Raw genomic sequence first — 18,649 nt, 5'->3', positions numbered from 1 at the left:
ATCTGTCACGCTAATTTGACCGAAAAAAACAGGTAATTGCTAAAGCCAGCGGAGCGCTTGGGGTATTGATGTAAGAGGTTGATTGGTGGACGCTAGCAGACACACCGAACCTCACGTCCAACTGCACCCGGGCACAAGCGCCGGGCCTGGAACGCAAAGCTGGAAGGCACAAAAAGCCTCTTCCCTTTGGAAACTAGTTGCATCACGCAAGGATGTCGCTACCTCGATGGGCACCTGAAACTACAACAAAAACAGCAATTCTGAGCAAGCCCAATATCGCGCCCCGCTGGCATTATATGAGTCAAGGTCAAGCAACGGCAGTGACAATTAGAAAACTTGCAGCAATCACGCCAACCGAAGGAACCTAGAACCTGTTGGAGGGACCCAACCTAGCATGTCATCCACTATTAACTACGCTTGGAGGTCACAGCAAGGGGACGGTGGTGTGGTCCCGAAACCAGCGACAGCCCTGGTGTAGGCTGTTGGTGCTTGCCCCACTGCACCACTTGTTGTTGGGTGCGAGCGGCTGTGGAGCGAGGAGCCGAATTGATTAAATAGAGGAACGGACGACTACGCCGTTGCGGTTAAACGCTCATAACGCTACGAACGATTAATTCTGCTTTCCCCAGCCCCTCCAGCAGGAATAGACAGTAAACAATCGGGGCTAGTCGGCAGGCAGGAATTCTTGAACATCCCTCCAAGGTCCAATGGTTGGTGCTCATGCAAAACTTTGTCAGGAAAAAGGCTTCCGATGGAAAAAAAACCCGCGTTTAAACACAGCACAGCACACTGGTCCGTGTCTTGCGGCAGAGAGGATCCGTTAATGATGTAGTTTGAGTCGTTTTTTTGCGGGAAGGAACGGAAAAGCCGACCTACCTCCAGCTCTCAATGGCGAAGGTCAATCATACTTTCAAGAAGTTCCGAAATACTTCGTTTGCCTTTACCTTGCCTTTTGTTTGATTATATCCCCCCCCCCCCTGGCCCGAACTGTCTTCTTTTCCTCTTGCTGCTCCTCTTGTGCCCAGACATTGACAAAGAGTGATGGACGGGAACGGGGAGCGAAGCAAATTCAGAAGCGGTAGAGTTCCCCGGGCACAATTTATTGCCACTGCTGCGAGGGAAATTGGGTCTTGGCAGTCGTCCTGCCACGTTCCTCATTCGCGGTGACGTCTTGAGCGCGGGCCTGTTCGCGAGTTGGCGACTCCCGCTTCAACTACCCCGCCCGGCAATATTCTCAATCAGGCGGCACACCACCCGAAGAAGCCGCACGATGTTTTTTGGGGTTACGATTATTATCATCAAGTTCGTTTATTATTTTTATTAGTATTGTTACTGCCGGGGCGCTTCGCCCGCTCCCATTTGTCATTAGCTAGTGGGAGCATCCGCGGCAGTCGCGTTACTATTATTAGTTTACCCGGCTGTCCCTGCCTCGCCTACCCCGGTTCCCTGTCGCGCGTGTTGATTATGAGAGGTTTGGTTGTGGCTTTTGCGGGAAAACCTTGGAACTCCTGCCTGCCTTTGCGGGGAAGCTCAAGGCTTTCCGGGGTCTTTTCTTTTTTTTTTTTTTTTGAATACCAAGACCAAGTCGAAAGAATTTTTAACGTTTAGACTATTCAGGTAAACCATGGAAAGGAGTGAGCATGATGGGACGAAACGTTCCGACATTCATCCAGCGACCGAACGAAGACAGGAACGAGACTCGAGCGTGGAGTTTTGTCCTGGTGCTTGTACACAGTCGGTCCGGACGTACCGGACGGTTTAGTTCATTGCTTCCGCTCATCTCGAGCAGTTCGTTCAATTAATCTCGGCCCCACCCCAAGCCCAGCATGGCACTGGTCAAGGGCGAAGACAGCCCGCCGCGACCGCCGGCCATCGTGTCGTACGCGTTCGAGAAGGAGCTGATCAACAGGCAGAACCGCTACATCCGGCTGTACGACAGCTTTCTGCCGAGCCTGAAGCGCGTCCCGATCGCGATCAAGTTCTGGTCCAAGTACGACTCGACCGCGGCCGGCCGCAGCGGCCTGCCCAACTTCGACCGGTACTGCGCGCTGGTGGAGAAGACGATTGCGGAGGGACCGCGCGACCGCTACCCAGAACCAGTCACCGAGAGCCAGTGGTACGTGAGGTTTCCCGAAATGCCTGGCCCTGGTTATTGGACCAACAGCGGCAGCTTGCTCTCACGCTCCCATTCTTTTTTCCAGCTACGGTTGGTACTGCGAGCCGTGCTACCGGTACGAGGGGCGCGACATCCACCTGCTGTACCATCCGAAGAAGCGCTCCCCGATCACGCTGGTCGGGGAGAAGATCAACGCGGACCGCATCACGCAGCGACCCCGCTTCACCGGCGTACCGTTCAAGCTCACCTCGTAAGACACCAGGCACCAGTGAGCAGGAGCATCAAACTCAAGCTAGAACTACAGCGCCATCTGTGTACTGTTTAAGGCACTCCGTTTCGCTTTATTAGTGTTTTTGTGTTTGCCGCGGTTGTGCATTCTAGGTGTCAGTGGTAAATAAATAAGTAATTAAAACAAAACAACATACACACACACACGTGCGTTTAAGCTGATGCGAGTTCACTCGGGTGCGTGTTGCGCGGGTTCGTTGCCTATCGCGGGAGTCTCCGTTTCGTTCGCAGCGCTCGGCGTGTTGCTGAGGTCCAGTTTCGCTTCCTCCTGCTTTGTGTGCGCGGTGCGTGGTGTCTCTGCTGCTGCTGGTGGTGGTGGTGGTGGTGGTGGCGATGGCGGTCCAATGTAGGTAAGGAAGACGGGCAGCAGTATGAGTCCGTGGGCGGCCCCGACCAGCACGATGCACAGGTACATCCGGAAGTAGAAGATCTGGAAGATCTGCGACTTGGCAAAGGCGAGCACGATGATGCCGGCGAACTTGGTGAGCGTGATGCCGGAAAACACGGAGCTGCCGGTGCGGACCATCGCTGCGGCGGACCGCTCGAGCCGGGTGCCGTGCGCCAGCCGGTACGTGCGCACGATGTGCGAGATGAACTCTACCCCAATGCCGACGCTCTGTCGAAGCAGAGAGAAGTGGTTAGTGATAATTGTAAAAAAAAATGCCCTCGGCGACCCCACGGTACGCACCATCACCAGGTTGACCAGCGAGATGGCATTGAGCGTAATGTTCCACAGCCACATCAGCCCCATCATGTTGAGCACGATCAGGAAAACCAGCAGTATGACGACCAGGGCGGAGAGCAGATCCAGCCCCGTCACCAGAAAGGTGACAACGAACACGGCCGCCAGGGACAGGCCGAGCGACTGCAGTGCGTCGCTCCAGATCGTCAGATACTGCTCGTAAAACACGTAGAACACACTGTACGGGAAGATCTCGACGCCGGCCTGGCGCTCGTCCAGCATCTGCTGGATGTCGGCCGCAATCAGGCGGGCCTGCTCGAGCGCCGTGTAGAACTGGCGCGACGTCACCGCGGTCGTGTGGTAGGTGGAAAAGTACGAGTCCTGCACGTTCAGCCGGCCGTCCCGATCTAGCAGGTAGTTGAGGGCGCGCGAGTAGGCCGCCCGGCCCGCCTTGGCGCAGTTCTCGTCCGGCAGGTCGGACAGGAAGAACTCGAGGTAGCGCTCGAACTGGGGCACGGTCGGCCGGATGCCCGTCTCGTCGTACTCCTCCGGGCAGGCTGGACAGAAGACGATATCTGTTGTGAGCGGAGCAAAAGAGCAAAAGTCGTTCATTTGGGATGTGCAGAAAGGTGTTCGGGGCATTTGATTCTGAATAAATCTTTAAAGTGATTCAATGAATCTGAATCTCCAGAACTCATGTACCCAGAAATATTTCTGGAGCTTGAGCTTCTTCTTGTTCTTTTTCTTGTTGTAACGTCCAACGTAGTCATTATAAATTACCACGTAGCCAGATAGCCTATCCTTGCTATGGGTAGAGAGTCCACGTGAGGCTAGAACCCACGACGGGCATGTTGTTAAGTTATACCACGGGATCGCACAAATTGAATATCTTGAAAATGGTTAATCTGTTAAGATTTATGAATTGTCGGATATTCCTGAATCTTCAAAGAATCAAAAAGCTCTGGAGAATTATAAAATATTTCTGAATTGATGAATCTTTGAAATTCGTGAATTTTGGAGTATCCAATTCAAGATTAGAATCGCTCATCGCTTCAGATTCATATAAATGAATCTCAAGGAAAGTTTCACGAAACACAACACTAGTGCTGTAGGGGAACACATGAGAACACTTACTGCTGGCACAGAAGGAGCCGTCCGTGGGATTGTACTTGCAGCAGGACTGAATCGCCAGCCAGTCGATGTAGTCGTCGAGCCAGGACGAGGCGGGTCTTGCAATGTGTGTCCTACCGAGGAAAAAAAAAACAGAGATATCCCCAAGCGTGAGTGCCTAGACCTAGCCAGAGAGTCACTCTCAGATGCTTACGTTTCCGGATAGAGCGAGGCTTGGTAGAGCTTGGTGGAGATCGAGTCGTCATTGCACAGGATGCCACCGCACACCAGGTTTTGGTGCTGCACGTCAGTGTAGTTCAGGCCGGCCTTCACCACGAAGTAGACGGGCGGCCCCATCCAGAACAGCTCGGCCATGAAGCGGAAGTACTTGACCACGTGCGAATCCTCCGCCATCGACAGCTCCTGGTCCAGGCCCGGCTCGATGCTCGGCACCACCATCAGCGACAGCGAGCCCCAGACGAGAAACAGGGCCAGCACGGTCAGCCGCACCCTCGGCCGCAGCAGAAACGGCACGTAGAATCGCTCCACCACCCGCTCCAGCCACCCCGGTCCGTCCGGGGCGACCGGTTTGTCCGGGTTCTTGGTGGCGCGCACGCAGCACACCAGATCGAGCCGGCCCCGCTCGACTCGCTGCTCGTCCAGCGCCATCAGCGCGACGAACGCCGAAATCTGCAGCAGAAAGTCGACCAGCAGCGCGACGGTCGCGTACCAGGCGAACGTATTGACTGCCGGCATCGGCGACAGCGCACCGATCGCAAAGCAGCAGCACTCGCTCGCCGAGGTCAGCAGAATCGATGGACCGATCTGGCCGAGCGCTTCGCCGATCGCACAGGCCGTCTCGGGCGTCCGCTCCCGGTCGATCCGGTTGAACGCGTGCACCAGCATGAAGATGTTGTCGACGCCGACCGCCAGCACCAGGAACGGGATCACCTCGATCGTGAGCATCGTCGTCGCCAGCTCGAGGTACCCGAAGAACCCGAGGCTGCAGGCGACGGACGCGAGCACCACCACGATGCCGCCGACCGCCAGCACGATGCGCGAACCGTGCAGAAACTGGCGGAAGCCGCGGATCTTCCCGAGCGAGAAGGTAATGTACACGAACATCACCACGTAGCTGATGATGACAGTGTACATCTCCGCCTCCGACATCTCGTCGATGCCGTCCTCGATCGAGCGCTCCGCCGAGTAGGCGACCTCCATCATCGGGTGCTCGAAGTCGCGCATAAAGTCGACGAACCGCTGCTCCCACTCGAGCGCCGGCCCGAGCTCGTCCTTGTTCGCCTTGTTCTCAACGAGGAACGTCAGCACGACGCCGGTCGCGAGCCGAAAGTCGGGGTTGGCGCCGGGTGCCGGTTGCGGGAAGCCACCGACCGCGACGCCCGGCTCGATGGGGCCCCCGTACGTGCCGAAGCAGGACGGCAGGTAGGCGTTGCGCGTGCACCCGTTGATCTTGTCTAAATAGTTCACCACGAATCCGTTCAGGTCCGTGCCGGTTCGGTTGAATTCCGCGAGACTGTTCTTGAAGTAGCCGAACACGCTCTGCACGGTACACTCGGATAGTACGGTTTGCGCACCAACCTGCGTCATCGGGGCGAAGCAGATCTGCTCCAGACCGCGCCCCTCTGCCTGGCCGAGCTGTTCGATCGTGGTCTGCAGCTTGAACACCTCGAGCAGGAACTCCCGGTCGTAGGCAGGTCCGAACGTCTGGTTGCCTTCCGCCGTCGGGTGTATAAACTAGGCATAGGAGTACAAGACAGATTAGAGTATAGTTTTCAGAATAATCTCTGGAATAGAAGTTGAGAAGTCGTTTGAGTCACGAATCAAATTCTGAATCGGAGACTTATAGAGAGGTTGAAAGTAATAAGATCCTCAAGATACATGGATTTGAAGATTTGTTCAAGTACTGTAAGTCTCATCAAGTTATTTCATCACCTTTGAAGATTCGTAAATTTCTGAAATTTCAATGCAGGCTTTCTTATCCTACACCATTGGCACACTTTCTTTGCATTGTTCAGTCATCGACTTTATGTAACCTTGGAGAATAGACTCATTAATGACTGGAGATTCTTGGACCGAATCTTAGCAGATGCAGATACCTTGCAAGATATCACAAAATCACTGATTCAGGCATTCTCATCCTACGTCATTGGCACACTTCCTTTGCATTGTTAAGTCATCGACTTTCTGTAACCTTGGGGAATAGACTCATTAATGCCTGCAGATTCTTGGACCGAATCTTAGCAGATGCAGATACTTTGGAAGACATCACAAAATCACTGATTCAGATTGATTCCACTCCCCAACTCATTCCGACACGCCCAACAAACCGCTTTTGCACTTACGAACTCTTGCCGCGTCGGCTTGATGAAGATCTGCTCGGTGCGGTAGAATGGCGAGAAACGCGAATCGAAGTAGTCTTTCTCCTGGCGCGCTCGACTGTCCGGCGCAGCCCACAGCTCCACTGGATCGGTCGTTATGATAAGGTACTGTATGCCGAACGCAAGCCCTCCCACGATCCACGAACATATCGCCAATATCAGCACCGGATTGCGGGCACAGACTGTAACAAAAAAAGAGCACAAACCCCCAACTAGCTATAGACGGACTCGGGATTCATCTGGTGCGTGCGTCTAGAAGGGGTTGAAGCTTCACTTACAGGTACCCCAGCGGGTAAAGGTGCGCCCCAGCGCCCGGTTGACCGACGGGAAGCCGCCGAAAAAGGAGGGCAGGTCGGGCAGCTGCTGCTTCGAGCCCTCCTTTCCACCGAACAGCAGGGCGAGCACGATGCACGCGAGCCCAATGCCGCCGACGACGACCGCGACAGTGAAGGTGACCCCGTTCAGGTCGCCCACCATGAAGCCCGGATCCTTCGGCTGGGGCGGCTCGCTCGTCGGGCAGCTCTCGTCGCAGTCGACGCACGAGCAGGCGTACGAGCCGTCGTACGCCTCGTTACAGTGCTTCACCTCCTGATTGAAGCGCTGCTCCGGGTCCTCCTCGTACAGGTAGTTGATCTCGAACGGCACAAACTCGTTGTCGGCGGCGCCCATGTACTGGAACCAGCGCTCCGCCGTGCAGCCGGCCGCCTCCCAGTAGCCGCAGCCGACGTCCATCGCGTACTTGCCGCTAGACGGCAGCACGATGCCCTTGCATGAGTCGAACGTGTCCTGCACGTACTGCCGGTCGATGCGGTAGTCGACCCGGTTCACGTACGTGCCGGTCGTCGGCTCGGTGTACGCGGTCAGGAACCGGCTCTGCTCGGGATGGCAGGCCAAGCTGCAGATGCTGTACAGCATGTTGGTAAGGCAGGTGGAGCAGCGGCTAAACAGGCCCTCCGCCTGCTGGAAGTTCTTGTCCATCTCCAGCACCTGGCTGGTCGCGCAGCACACCGGCGTATCGTCGGCGGGGAACATCCAACCGCACCGCCGGTGCATGATCTCGATGGCCACTGCGTCGGTCAGTGGCTTCGGCGCCATCTTCACCGGGCAGTTCTGCGCGTGGATGCCGATCTGGGCGCACACGTCGTGCATCACGCAGTGGTAGCCTTCTACCTCACCCTGGGTTGCGGCGGGTGGGACCACCACCACCATCACCACCATCACCAGCAGTAGCAACATCTTCAACGTCCGAGCACCACTCATCACTACTATCCCAGGCTAAGCCTCCGTCTCCACTTACATCAACACAAACAGCACACTCCAGAAGCACTTGACACTCCGTGCGAAATGGACACTGTCGATGACCTGTGTCCTGTGTTGATCGGGTGACTCGATGTATAGGCGTTGATCGTTGAACAACTTCTCGGTCGGGGATCGTGCGCTGCAGATGACACGATCGCCACGCTGGTCGGCAGTGTACTGGAGTCGTCGATGGTCGCCACCGTCGGGGTATAGCGCGACTGGGCAATCCGGCGGACCATCTGCCCGATTCGGTTTGAATTGACCAATTTAATCGGGTTCGTCCGCGAGATAGCGCAATGAGGCAGAACCGCTTCGATAAGATTTGTGCCTTCCGGGCGTCAGGTGTTGTAGGCAAACAGGTGCCGATGGCTGCATTACCGTTGCCCGACTACAGCCCACTTGAGCGCTTTTGTCCCACCTCGGTATCTCATCGAGCGATGATTCGTCGGCATTGTTGAGGTGTTACACGGACGATTCTTCACCCCCAAAACGCACGAATATCCATTATCTCCGTTATTATCCCAATAACATCAACGGCAACAACAAATGCGAGACTTTGCACCCACTCTATGGCCACCAGTACTTCCCCAGCCAATTCAATGGAGTTGAGCAATTGCCAAACACCGATAAAGCGCCAACCAAAAACTCATTAACCCAGTGACTAGAGCAAAACACCAGATTACCAATTGTCTTTCGCTCGTTCGGTGGCAACCATTCGCTACCTAGCAGAGCCTTATGCTAGTTGCGATCCAGCGCCCAACCGCCAGATCCGTACAGATGGAAAGGCTTTCAGCGATTGCTGTTGCACCACTGTATATCTGGTCCTCCCACTTTTCTCTCGCAGTCTGTCTATCTAATCTCCCAAAAGCATGCAGTATACAAAAAAACGCAACCTTCTGCAACCATCGCACTCGAGCGGCCTCACCCCGGATGCTTTTCGACCGCAGCGGATTCCATGGTACGAATTCACAATCCATCACCACTGTGTAGAGCTGGCTCTACTGCTGGCCCGAAGAGACGTCATAAATAAGCGATAAGTCAGACACTATCATGGCCGATGCATCTTATCGCACCCGTCCCTACCTTCCCCGAGACTGGCCTGCCGGCCCGGCCCGACAGGTAATCGGCGGATCAATTGCGAGTGTTACGATAATCACAGCAATATATAACAGCCCACCTGGCCACCGTCAACACTCGATGTGAAGCGCAATGCCGCATGTCAAACACCTTTCTTCTGGATCAAGTGGGGGAGACAACTATTTGCAGCAGCTGCGCCAGCAGTAAACTGAAAGAGCGGAAGAATAGCTGCACAGTAGGGGAAAGTGGTGTGGAATAGGATGATTGCACGTGATCATTGCTAAAATAGGACATGCTAAGCCATTGGGGTTGATATAATGGACTGCTTCAACTTTGGAAACAAAGCAGTGTAGCTATTCATTATCTTGCTTTCCGCAAAGGTGGTCGGATTTTGTTGATTTACTGAAACCTGATTTACGGCAAACAATGTTTTTAATTAATATGACTCAATTCTAGTGATATTCTAGGTCCACTTACACATCTATCTTAAAGTCTGGACTGCGTAGTCAAGTTGTAGCCGTTTAAACCATCATGTGACGCCTTCTCCCTCATCTTTCAACATCTGCTTGTTCCATGAGATGGTTGAAGAGGGTGATGAAAAAAAAAAATCTGGCAGAGAGAATTCCACAATCCCGTTACATTGATAAAATCTGATAGGATGAGCTGATTTAGATTTTTTATCAGGTCTGAATCACAGTGCCAGTCAACGTTTATTAGCATCACCAACTTCAGAATACTGGCTAGAGAACATACCATCCATGGTTTTAAGTCTGCTCTGCAACATCGCCCTGGAAGGTGTCATTAGAAAAGCGAGCCTAGACAACGACATCCTTCATACGATATTCTACCCGTATTTCCTATTTCTTGACTTAGCGGATACCTTCGACAACATTGGCATGACCACATCGAAAGAATGTGAAAGGGGACACGTGACTGAAACTAGAAGCAGCCAGATTTGGATTGCAACTCAATGCGGCGAAATCAAGGTACCTGCTTGCCGGAGACTCAGTCCAACTGGGAAGCAATTTAGTAGTTGACGGCGATATCCTCGAGAGGAGTTCTGCTATCATGGTTGTTACTTCGGATAAAGATATGCACCGTGAAATCCGTGAAGACGCGTTGCGCAGGAGAAGTCGTGTATACTATGGGCCGCACCATGTGATGAGATCCAGACCGCACGAAATGTGAGATATATCGCACATTGATTCGTCCGGTGGGATTCTATCGACACAAGATTCTATCTTGGACCTTCCGAGTGGATGATGCAATGGAGTTTGGAGGAGAAGGATGACTGTTCGGCGAACCTGATATCCAGACGGTAGCGAAGGCATGTTATGAGAATCTCGGACCAGTAACAGATCTAACGGTAGGCGGACTAGGCAGATGCCTAGGGCCCGCCGACTTACGGTTTACAAGAGGGGTACATCTTACCGCCTAGGGCCCCCGGTACCCAAAATCCGCCACTGTGCTGGACTTATCCCCCACCATGAAGATGTTCGTCAGCTACCCCCAGTTCAGCACTAATGAATCAAGTAACCTGTTGGAAATCGGAAATCTGCATGGATGGAAGGCTGCATCCGGCTAGAGCAGTTAGGAACTCAAGCATCTGGACCATTCTGTAGAATAATTGTTGACCGGGCCATATCTAAGAGGTGCTAAACTCCAATCGATGATTCTGAGATGCACCTGAATCTTTGCACATGGCTTTCACTGTTAGACATACACATCACCCATATATGCCGTCTGGGATGCAGAAGAAACCTCTAAAGCGATCAAACAGGTCACAGAGAACATTGTATGGCAGAATCATGAAGAAAAGATACTTCATATGGTGGTACTACCAGTGATGATGGCGTTTACGTTGGTCCTCTGAGCTCTCTCTAATCCAGATTATACCCTAGACACCTGTACTTTTCAGTATTTTTCTTCGTGATTTTATTGTATTTTAACGTTTTTTTTAACTTCTTGCTTCTGCGTAGTCCATAGCCGTAATATTGAACAGACAGCCGGATAAACGGCGTTCCACTCGGAGTTCCCCAGGTTCCGCTGCAGCGCATTGCAAATCCGTAAATTTGAATGTGAAATCTTTCTGCCCGCGAGAACTGGACGAAACATTTCAATCCCCACAAAATATTTCACCTACCCGCAAAGCTTTCGCTGAAGCTTTTCACACCGTCAGTTGCAGCTTTCACAGCTGTGCACGATCGCACCAATACACGAGTGCGACCAAGCAATGTGAACAGGTTTTAGGGACAATTTTACTCACAAACCGTAACACACACCGACAAAGGCATTGGAACCGTGGTCTACTCCCAGCTGTCACTCGGTGGAATGTAAACTTTGTAAAGCCCCCTCCCCGTCGCGGAAACGAACGTCACAGGTGTACGGGAAACGATAACAAACAACAAACTTCGCGCATAGAGCATCTTATCAGATACCAATCTCGAGTGGCACGGGAAGTTCCGGCTGTTTGTTTCCCTCGAATGATGGTGCTGCAGAACTGATACAAGGCCACGGGCACGGAACGAGCGGGCTGGGGTGTGTGTGTGTGTGTGCATCGCAATTCGGAGTCGCCTGTATCCCCGCGGGGGCGACACAATGGCTCGCCATCGTGCTGTGCTGACCGATGCGACATTTCACGCCGAGGTCAACGAGGTGGGCAACCAGCGACGGCACCAGCCAGCAGCCAGCAGCGTAGCAATGGACGTGGGCGGCGGTAGCAGCGATAGTGGTGGAGGTGGTAGTATTGTAAACAAATCCCTTCCGGAAGAGGACAAGATCGAGGTACTGCCGGACGAGACGGCGGAGGCGCGGCTGGGCCACGGCGACGGGCTGTACGCGCCCGCCGGAAATCCGCTCGCCAGTGTGGAGGACCAGTTCCAATCCGGTACGGTGGGCGGCGTGAACGTAAGCTTCTCGCAGGTGAGTCCCGTGCACTGTGAAGTTTTTTGTGCTTTGCCCCATTTTCATCGCTTCTTTTTACTCTTTTGGCAGAGCTTCCGGCGCTGGTCGAGCAACTTTGGGCGGAGTGTGAAGAACAACAAGCGCACCGTTTACAACAAAACCATCCGGCTGATGCCGTCGCGGTTGCAGAAAAGTTCGTTTCGGCGGCTCCGTTTTTTTTTCTACCACCACTTCTAAACGGTTGCTCTCCTTTTCCTCCTCCCTCTCTAGCGCTCTCGATCGACGGCGACCTGATCACGACCAGCGCGTCCGACGTGGACCACATCACGATGGAGCTCGGCCAGCGGGAGCAGCTGATGGAGGACAACCCGGTCGCGGAGCAGCTGCGCATCGAGACGATCAAATCGATCGCGCACAAGATCTCGACCAAGCGCCAGATCCGGGAGCAGCTGGCCCGCACCGTCCACCGGCGGGCGACGCGCGCCAAATCGATCGGGCTGCTGCGCCGGTACCGGTACGGCGCGAAGCGGTACGTGGCGCGCGCAGCCCGGCTCGCCCAGTGCTTCGTCACCAACTTCGAGCCGTTCTACGGCAGCATGAAGCAGATCGAGGGACACTTCGGCAGCCGGATCAGTGCGTACTTTAAGTTTCTGCGCCGGCTGCTGGTGCTCAACCTGGTGCTGGCGCTGTTCGTCGGCTCGTTCGTCATCTTTCCGCAGCTGCTGGCGGGGCCGGAGGGGCCGGCCGCCCGGCAAGCGTTTCAGCTGCGCGATCTGCTGACCGGTGAGGTAAGCGGGGCAGAAGCACGGCTCTTGGGGTGGATCCTCTTTACCTTCGTTGATTTTGGTACGGTTTCCAATCACAGATCGTTCACGACCGATTGTTTCATTCTGTGCAATGGTTCACCAATGAACTGAATTTTGCTTCATTTTGGGGCCAAAATTTGTTCACCGGGGGACCGTTCAAATTCAATTGTGTTCATTTCAGAGACATTGTGGATCATGGTAGTTCATTTTATATTCATTTCATAACATTTTTCTTTCCTGAATCGTAGATGTATTCATTCTGTGTATATACACTGCTAATATTGAAATTGCATCAAAAAGAAGTGTTATACGCATGCTGCTATAGCCAAAAATTTAATTTATATCTATAACTCGTTTGCCAAATCTCGAGTTACTCGTCGAGTAACTGGATAATCAAAACAAACCAATGAATTCTTCATTTAAGTCTAACAAAATGTTTTCAAAATTCAATGTTCCTTGTTTACATCGGAAACTACGGTTTCAGAAGAAACCCTACAGCAAAGAATATTAGTTGTAACCATCGTTATAACATAAATTTAAAATAATGTTACACAGTTTGTTCCCGAGTTACGCGGTTTGAGCGTTCCCAAGGAACCCGCGTAGGTCGAATTTTGCGGATTTCGTCCAAAATACAATTGATTGCTGGGTATTTTTTATTCTATTTAGTACTTGTACAGTCGCTGCCACCTTATTTTTGTTCTAATACATACAAAGACATATTTTTTTGACAGTGTGCATAAATTTTTGCCTCTAAGGCATCAATTTTTGACTCCTGTATCAAAATCATGATAATTGTTTAAGGTATTTGGGCCGAATTGTGCCAATTGTAATTTAAAATGACATAAACAATACCAAAAACTGTGTGAATTGATTGTTTTTGAGACAAAATAGTGAAATTTTATAAATTGTAAAGCTATTGCTTGCACCTGAAAATGCCAATTTGTTTCACTCCTTTAAAACTTCTAAAATTGGCATAACAATTGATGTATTTTAAATTCTATCTCTCTATACTCAGCACTCCGTAACTTAATTTCAATAAATCAAGAACACACAGTTTCAGAAATTACGTCAAATTGTGACACGCTGTCAAAAATGGGTGCCTTTGGAGACAAAAGTAGGTGAGTCAGAGCCAAAATTTAGCGGCAACGACAATGCTCTATCATTTATTTGCTGCGATTCGTACAGAACGTTCTGATATGTTTGGCTTTTAAGGGGATTAAATGTATCAGCAAAAATGTAATTTATACAGCATTGGTCAATTTTTGCAGCAAATTGTACTGACATTTGATCGGCCAAATGAGAAGTAGAAAACCGCCGTATCTAAGAATCCGCGTAACTCGGGAACAGACTGCACATATAACTGAAGTTCATTTTTGTTCATCAAGTTCATCGCAAACTATCGATCGTTGGTCAGAACAGGGCTCAAAGATTCATTTATGCTCATTAAGCATGCTGCGAAAGCATTTTTCTCGTGACAATAGTCTTGTTTGCCCCTAACAAAATGTCGTTTAATACAAATTATTTATCTGTCCGCTATGCTTACACACTGTAAACGCTGTGGTAGGATGTGCTTGTGGGGTAAGTAGTGTTCTCGCCACTTTAAGTGCCTCACTCTAGGCCATTTAAATTCGCTACGTCCACTCCGCTCTGCCGTGCGCGTCCAATGCTCAACATTAATACCGTTTTCTCTTCTACCCCATGCGTTCCAGGGCTTCCTGAGCGACTCGGTCATGTACTACGGGTCGTACAGCAACCGCTCGTTCACGCTCGTGCCGGGCACGGCTGAGTACAGCCTGCCGCACGCCTACTTCCTCACCATCACGATCCTGCTGCTCGCCACGTTCGTGTTCGTGTCGGTCAGCATGGGCCGCGCGTACCGGATCAGCTTCATCGAGTCGAGCGCGACGGTGCAGAACATACTGACGCACAAGATCGTGTGCTCGTGGGACTACGGCATCGCGAACGGGAAGGCGGCCCGGCTCAAGCACGCCACCATCCTGTCCGAGCTGCGCGACTATCTGGCGCAGCGCAACCGCACGCCGGCCCCGGTCGGCCGCTGGCAGCGCCTGCGCACCGAAACGCTGAACGCGGCGGCACACGCGACCGTCCTCGCGCTGATCGCGGCCGTTGCCGCCTGCCTGTGGGCGGTGCTGGACCGGTTCGGCCCGGCCGACCACTTTGCCGCCTGGTCCGCGCTGTACGTGTCGCTCGCGTCCAACGGCACGATGGCAGCGCTCGGGTACGTCTGCCAGCTGCTCGGCCGGCTGGAGCGGTACCGGCACGGCGCGACCCAGCTCAACATCAACCTGCTGCGCCACTTCCTGCTGCAGCTCACGATCGTGGCGGTGCTGTTCGCGCACTGGCTGACCACCCGCCCGCCGACCGGTTGCTGGGAGACGGCCATCGGCCAGGAGCTGTACCGCCTGCTGGTGGTGGACTTCTTCATCTCGACCGTGCTGCTGAGCGCGGTACGGGGCGTCCGCTACCTGCTGCACGCCCGGTACGGCCCGGCGCGGGGTCGAACGGGCCCCCTTGCCCCCTACCTGACGCCGCCCCCGTTCTGCATCGAGACGCACAGCCTCGGCCTGGTGTACAACCAGACGCTGCTGTGGTTCGGCGTGCTGTTCGCCCCGCCGCTCGTCCTGCTGGTCGCGCTCAAGCTGCTGCTCGTGTTCTACGTCAACAAGTGCGAGCTGATGTACCTGTGCCAGCCGCCCGCCCGCCTCTGGCGCTCGAGCCAAACGCAGACGCTCTTCCTGGTGCTGGTGTTCGTGTCGCTGTTCGGCGTGCTGCTCACGCACGGCTACCTCATCATGCAGGTGCCGGTGAGCGAGGGCTGCGGCCCGTTCCGTGGCACCCAGTACATGTACCAGCTGTTCATGCAGGGCATCCTGAAGCTGCGCGAGGAGCACCTGTTCTGGCGCGCGTTCGTCTACATCACCAAGCCGGCCATCATCGGCGGCGTGCTGCTGACGATGGGCGTCGCCACCTACTATCTGCGGGCCAAGTCGCGCGCCCAGATTGCGAAGGTGAAGCTGCTCAAGGAGCTGCTCTGTCTGGAGGCGAAGGATAAGGAGTTTCTGCTGGCGAACCTGAGCAAGGTGGCGCGCGGCAAGGACTGTACCGGCGAGCAGCTCGACCGGATCGAGCTGGTCGGGGGCGGCCGGCTGAACGGGCCGGCCGACCGGTACTACACCGATCCGTGCGCCACCTGGCGGTACGAGGAGTCGCCCCGCAAGCCGGACGTCGGCGCTGGGACGGCCAGCGCCGGGACGACCAACTCTACCAGCAGCTCCTCCGGCTATCAGCGTAAGTTTTTTTTCCTTCTTCTTTTGTGTGCTAATTGTTGCACGTGGACGCCTTCACGCCATCTTGCCACCTCAATTTGGGCCTACCACACCTCCTCTATCCTTGTGGACTGGTGGTGGGAACTCGGAATCAGACCTTCCCGATTCCGATTCCGTGTTCGGAATCGATTCCGAAGACGATTCTTATGCTGGAATCGATGCCGTTTCTGGAGCCGAGTCCGGAGTTGACTCCGAAATCAGAATAGGCTCATGAATCGAAATCGACCTGAGAATCGCAATTTGCTCCGGAAACGGAATCAGAATGGACTCTAGAATTCTAATTAGCTCCGAAATGAGAATCAATTCTTGAATAAGAAGTTTCACAAGCGAAATCATTGGATCCAAACGTCTATTCTTATGGAGATACCGAAACCGACTCCAATTTCGAAGTCAATTCCGATTTCAAAGCCAAATCCGATTCCGGAGCCAATTCTGATATCGGAACCGATTCCGTAAGCGATTATGATTCCGGAGCCAATTCTGGAATCGATTCCGGAGACTGATTCTGGACCTACTATCCAGAATCGATTTCAGAAAACTTTGAATCGAGCCGGAATCGATTCCGACGAAACTTCATTTTTCCCAACACTTTTGTGGACGGCCTAACAGGCCATGGTCAGCCTATCCAGGAGACTGGAGAGATTGATACGCTGCAATACAGTGAGGTCGCCGTACATTTCGTATAGCTCGTCGTTATAACGGCTCCTTCATTGCATCTTCCATCTTCCTCTCAAACGCGGCTAAGAGGGTTTCGTCAGATTTGGACAGTGTCCATGTCTCAGAGGCGTGCGTTTATGTACTATATAAGTACTATATAGTCGCAGGTTCGTCCGTCGCGACAGGTTCTTTGAGGTGAACTCAGCTTCCATGCTATTGTCGTTGCTGACCTTTGACCCAAAATAGGCGAATTCTGGGACGACTTCAAAAGTGCGTTCTGCCTATCTGTACATCAAGCCTACGTAAATAAGTTTGGATTTCTTATTGGCTAGGGACGCTGATATTCGCACTATCAGTTTGGTCTTTGCCTCGTTTATCTGCAATCCGAGGTTCTCTGCCACCTGCTCGATGGCTTTTGCTACTTAGGAGAGCCGCGGACCAGAGATGCCTATATCATCAGCGTATTCCAGGATCTGGGTTGAATTATAGAAGATGGTTCCCGCAGTCTCCACCCTCGAGCCACGGATGGCCCTCTCTATCGCCAAGATAAAAAGGAGACAGACAAGCCCGTCTCCCTGGCGCAGACCTTTGGTGGTAACAAAAGGCCCTGAGAGTTTTCCATCCACTTTCACCAGGCAAGTGACGTTGGTCATAGTCATTCTCAACTAGCCTTATCAGTGTGGCCGGGATTCCAAAAGAACTCATAGCGTCGTACAGTTTTACCCTAGCTACGCTATCATATGCAGCCTTGAAGTCAATGAAGAGATGGTACGTGTCGTGTCTGTATTCTGCACATCTTCTCCAAGATCTGCCGCATGGTGAAGATCTAACCAGTGGTTAATTTTCCGTTTCGGAATCATCTGTCATAGTTTCCGACTATCTGTTCGACGTGAGGAACAAGCCGATCCTGCAGGATTAGGAACAATATTTGAACTAATGTTTACTTTTCATGTTGTGTGTTTTTTTTAGGATTCGAAGATGAAGAGCAGCTGCGCATGAGAAGAACCTGAAACGCTCCCGGGGGGCATCTGCTGCTGCGGGAATCAAACAAACACAGCAAACGGTCGTGCCGAAAATGATGCGTGACGTTTCACTGCAGCCCACACTTTATTTATTCAAATTGCCTTTCGCAACATCCGCGACCAAATCGATCAAAACTATTTATTGAGCTTTAATGTGCAATCAGCCGTCGCTGACACGGTGAGAGATGGAAATTGTGACGCTACTTTTATCCCGGTCCCGATAAAATACTTTTAATCTCGTTAGACGAATGTAATGTAGTTTAGGGTTTGGTGTTACACTACCACAATCCGGACGACAAGAATAGCAATGATAATATAAACACCCTTATATTGGCACAGTACCAGCGGGCTGAAGCTTTCTTCTACGCCTGTTCCACATCCGATACATCTGTTTCGTTGAAATATCGATCGTTCGATCGTTTTTGTTCGAGGCGAGTGTCGTAAAACGCGTGACGTGTGTGCAGGACTCCGTTGCAGACACAATCGATAGATAGATAGAAAGAGCGAAAGAGAGAGAGAGAGAGTGTGTGTTGAGTATGAATCACTTACAACACGCAGGGGGCACAATAGTGTGCCTTATTGAGGACCATTAAATGACGTTATCAAGCTCCTGTGTAACATTTTTCCAAACAAACGACCCTGACGTGTCCCCTGTGAGGTTGGGTCACTTGATAAGGGTGAGATATGAGCGGTAGGGCTTTTCTATTACCATCACAAATTAGCACTCTCTCTCTCTCTCTCTCTCTCTCTCTCTCTCTCTCTCTCTCTCTCTCTCTCTCTCTCTCTCTCTCTCTCTCTCTATATCTCTCTCTCGTTCTCTATCACTCTTGCGATGCAGCGATAGTACATTCTAGACGGCAACTGCTACCGACCGACCTAATCCAACCCCGATGTATTTACACACACAATGTAACGGCCACGCGACGCCAGCCGGTATAGCCA

General features: G+C 52.5%; 3 protein-coding genes across 3 annotated transcripts; 2 read left to right on the top strand and 1 right to left on the bottom strand.

Moving 5' to 3' along the window:
- Positions 1 to 990: 990 nt before the first annotated feature.
- Positions 991 to 2,437, top strand: LOC120952743 (uncharacterized). The gene is made up of 2 exons (XM_040372220.2): positions 991 to 2,116; positions 2,202 to 2,437. The coding sequence occupies exons 1-2, from the start codon at positions 1,827 to 1,829 to the stop codon at positions 2,368 to 2,370; spliced, it is 459 nt and encodes a 152-aa protein (XP_040228154.1). The 5' UTR covers positions 991 to 1,826; the 3' UTR covers positions 2,371 to 2,437.
- Positions 2,432 to 8,371, bottom strand: LOC120952733 (NPC intracellular cholesterol transporter 1 homolog 1b). The gene is made up of 6 exons (XM_040372207.2): positions 6,874 to 8,371; positions 6,560 to 6,777; positions 4,411 to 5,951; positions 4,221 to 4,330; positions 3,093 to 3,661; positions 2,432 to 3,020 (listed from the first exon to the last, which is right to left on the bottom strand). Exons 1-6 carry the CDS (start codon positions 7,853 to 7,855, stop codon positions 2,574 to 2,576), a joined length of 3,867 nt encoding a protein of 1,288 aa, XP_040228141.2. The 5' UTR covers positions 7,856 to 8,371; the 3' UTR covers positions 2,432 to 2,573.
- A 2,901-nt stretch (positions 8,372 to 11,272) lies between these two features.
- LOC120959886 (transmembrane channel-like protein 3) lies at positions 11,273 to 18,048 on the top strand. Its single transcript, XM_040383619.2, has 5 exons — positions 11,273 to 11,893; positions 11,966 to 12,068; positions 12,146 to 12,663; positions 14,391 to 15,990; positions 17,655 to 18,048. The coding sequence occupies exons 1-5, from the start codon at positions 11,570 to 11,572 to the stop codon at positions 17,693 to 17,695; spliced, it is 2,586 nt and encodes an 861-aa protein (XP_040239553.2). The 5' UTR covers positions 11,273 to 11,569; the 3' UTR covers positions 17,696 to 18,048.
- Positions 18,049 to 18,649: the final 601 nt, after the last annotated feature.

This window comes from Anopheles coluzzii, chromosome X (genome assembly GCF_943734685.1).
Source record: "Anopheles coluzzii chromosome X, AcolN3, whole genome shotgun sequence".
In the NCBI taxonomy this organism is placed as follows: domain Eukaryota; kingdom Metazoa; phylum Arthropoda; class Insecta; order Diptera; family Culicidae; genus Anopheles; species Anopheles coluzzii.
This window is presented reverse-complemented; position numbering and strand designations above follow the sequence as displayed.

What these genes read in the sequence shown, in the direction of transcription:
- LOC120952733 (XM_040372207.2), bottom strand. Translation starts at nt 7,855, where the DNA reads ATGAGTGGTGCTCGGACGTTGAAGATGTTGCTACTGCTGGTGATGGTG. An exon ending in AGCCGACGCGGCAAGAGTTC is followed by an intron (nt 5,952 to 6,559) that starts GTAAGTGCAAAA and finishes TCCTATGCCTAG; the next exon opens with TTTATACACCCGACGGCGGA. An exon ending in CGGCTCCTTCTGTGCCAGCA is followed by an intron (nt 3,662 to 4,220) that starts GTAAGTGTTCTC and finishes CGCTCACAACAG; the next exon opens with ATATCGTCTTCTGTCCAGCC.
- LOC120952743 (XM_040372220.2), top strand. Translation starts at nt 1,827, where the DNA reads ATGGCACTGGTCAAGGGCGAAGACAGCCCGCCGCGACCGCCGGCCATC. An exon ending in CCAGTCACCGAGAGCCAGTG is followed by an intron (nt 2,117 to 2,201) that starts GTACGTGAGGTT and finishes TCTTTTTTCCAG; the next exon opens with CTACGGTTGGTACTGCGAGC.
- LOC120959886 (XM_040383619.2), top strand. Translation starts at nt 11,570, where the DNA reads ATGGCTCGCCATCGTGCTGTGCTGACCGATGCGACATTTCACGCCGAG. An exon ending in GCCGTCGCGGTTGCAGAAAA is followed by an intron (nt 12,069 to 12,145) that starts GTTCGTTTCGGC and finishes CTCCCTCTCTAG; the next exon opens with CGCTCTCGATCGACGGCGAC. An exon ending in CAGCTCCTCCGGCTATCAGC is followed by an intron (nt 15,991 to 17,654) that starts GTAAGTTTTTTT and finishes TGTTTTTTTTAG; the next exon opens with GATTCGAAGATGAAGAGCAG.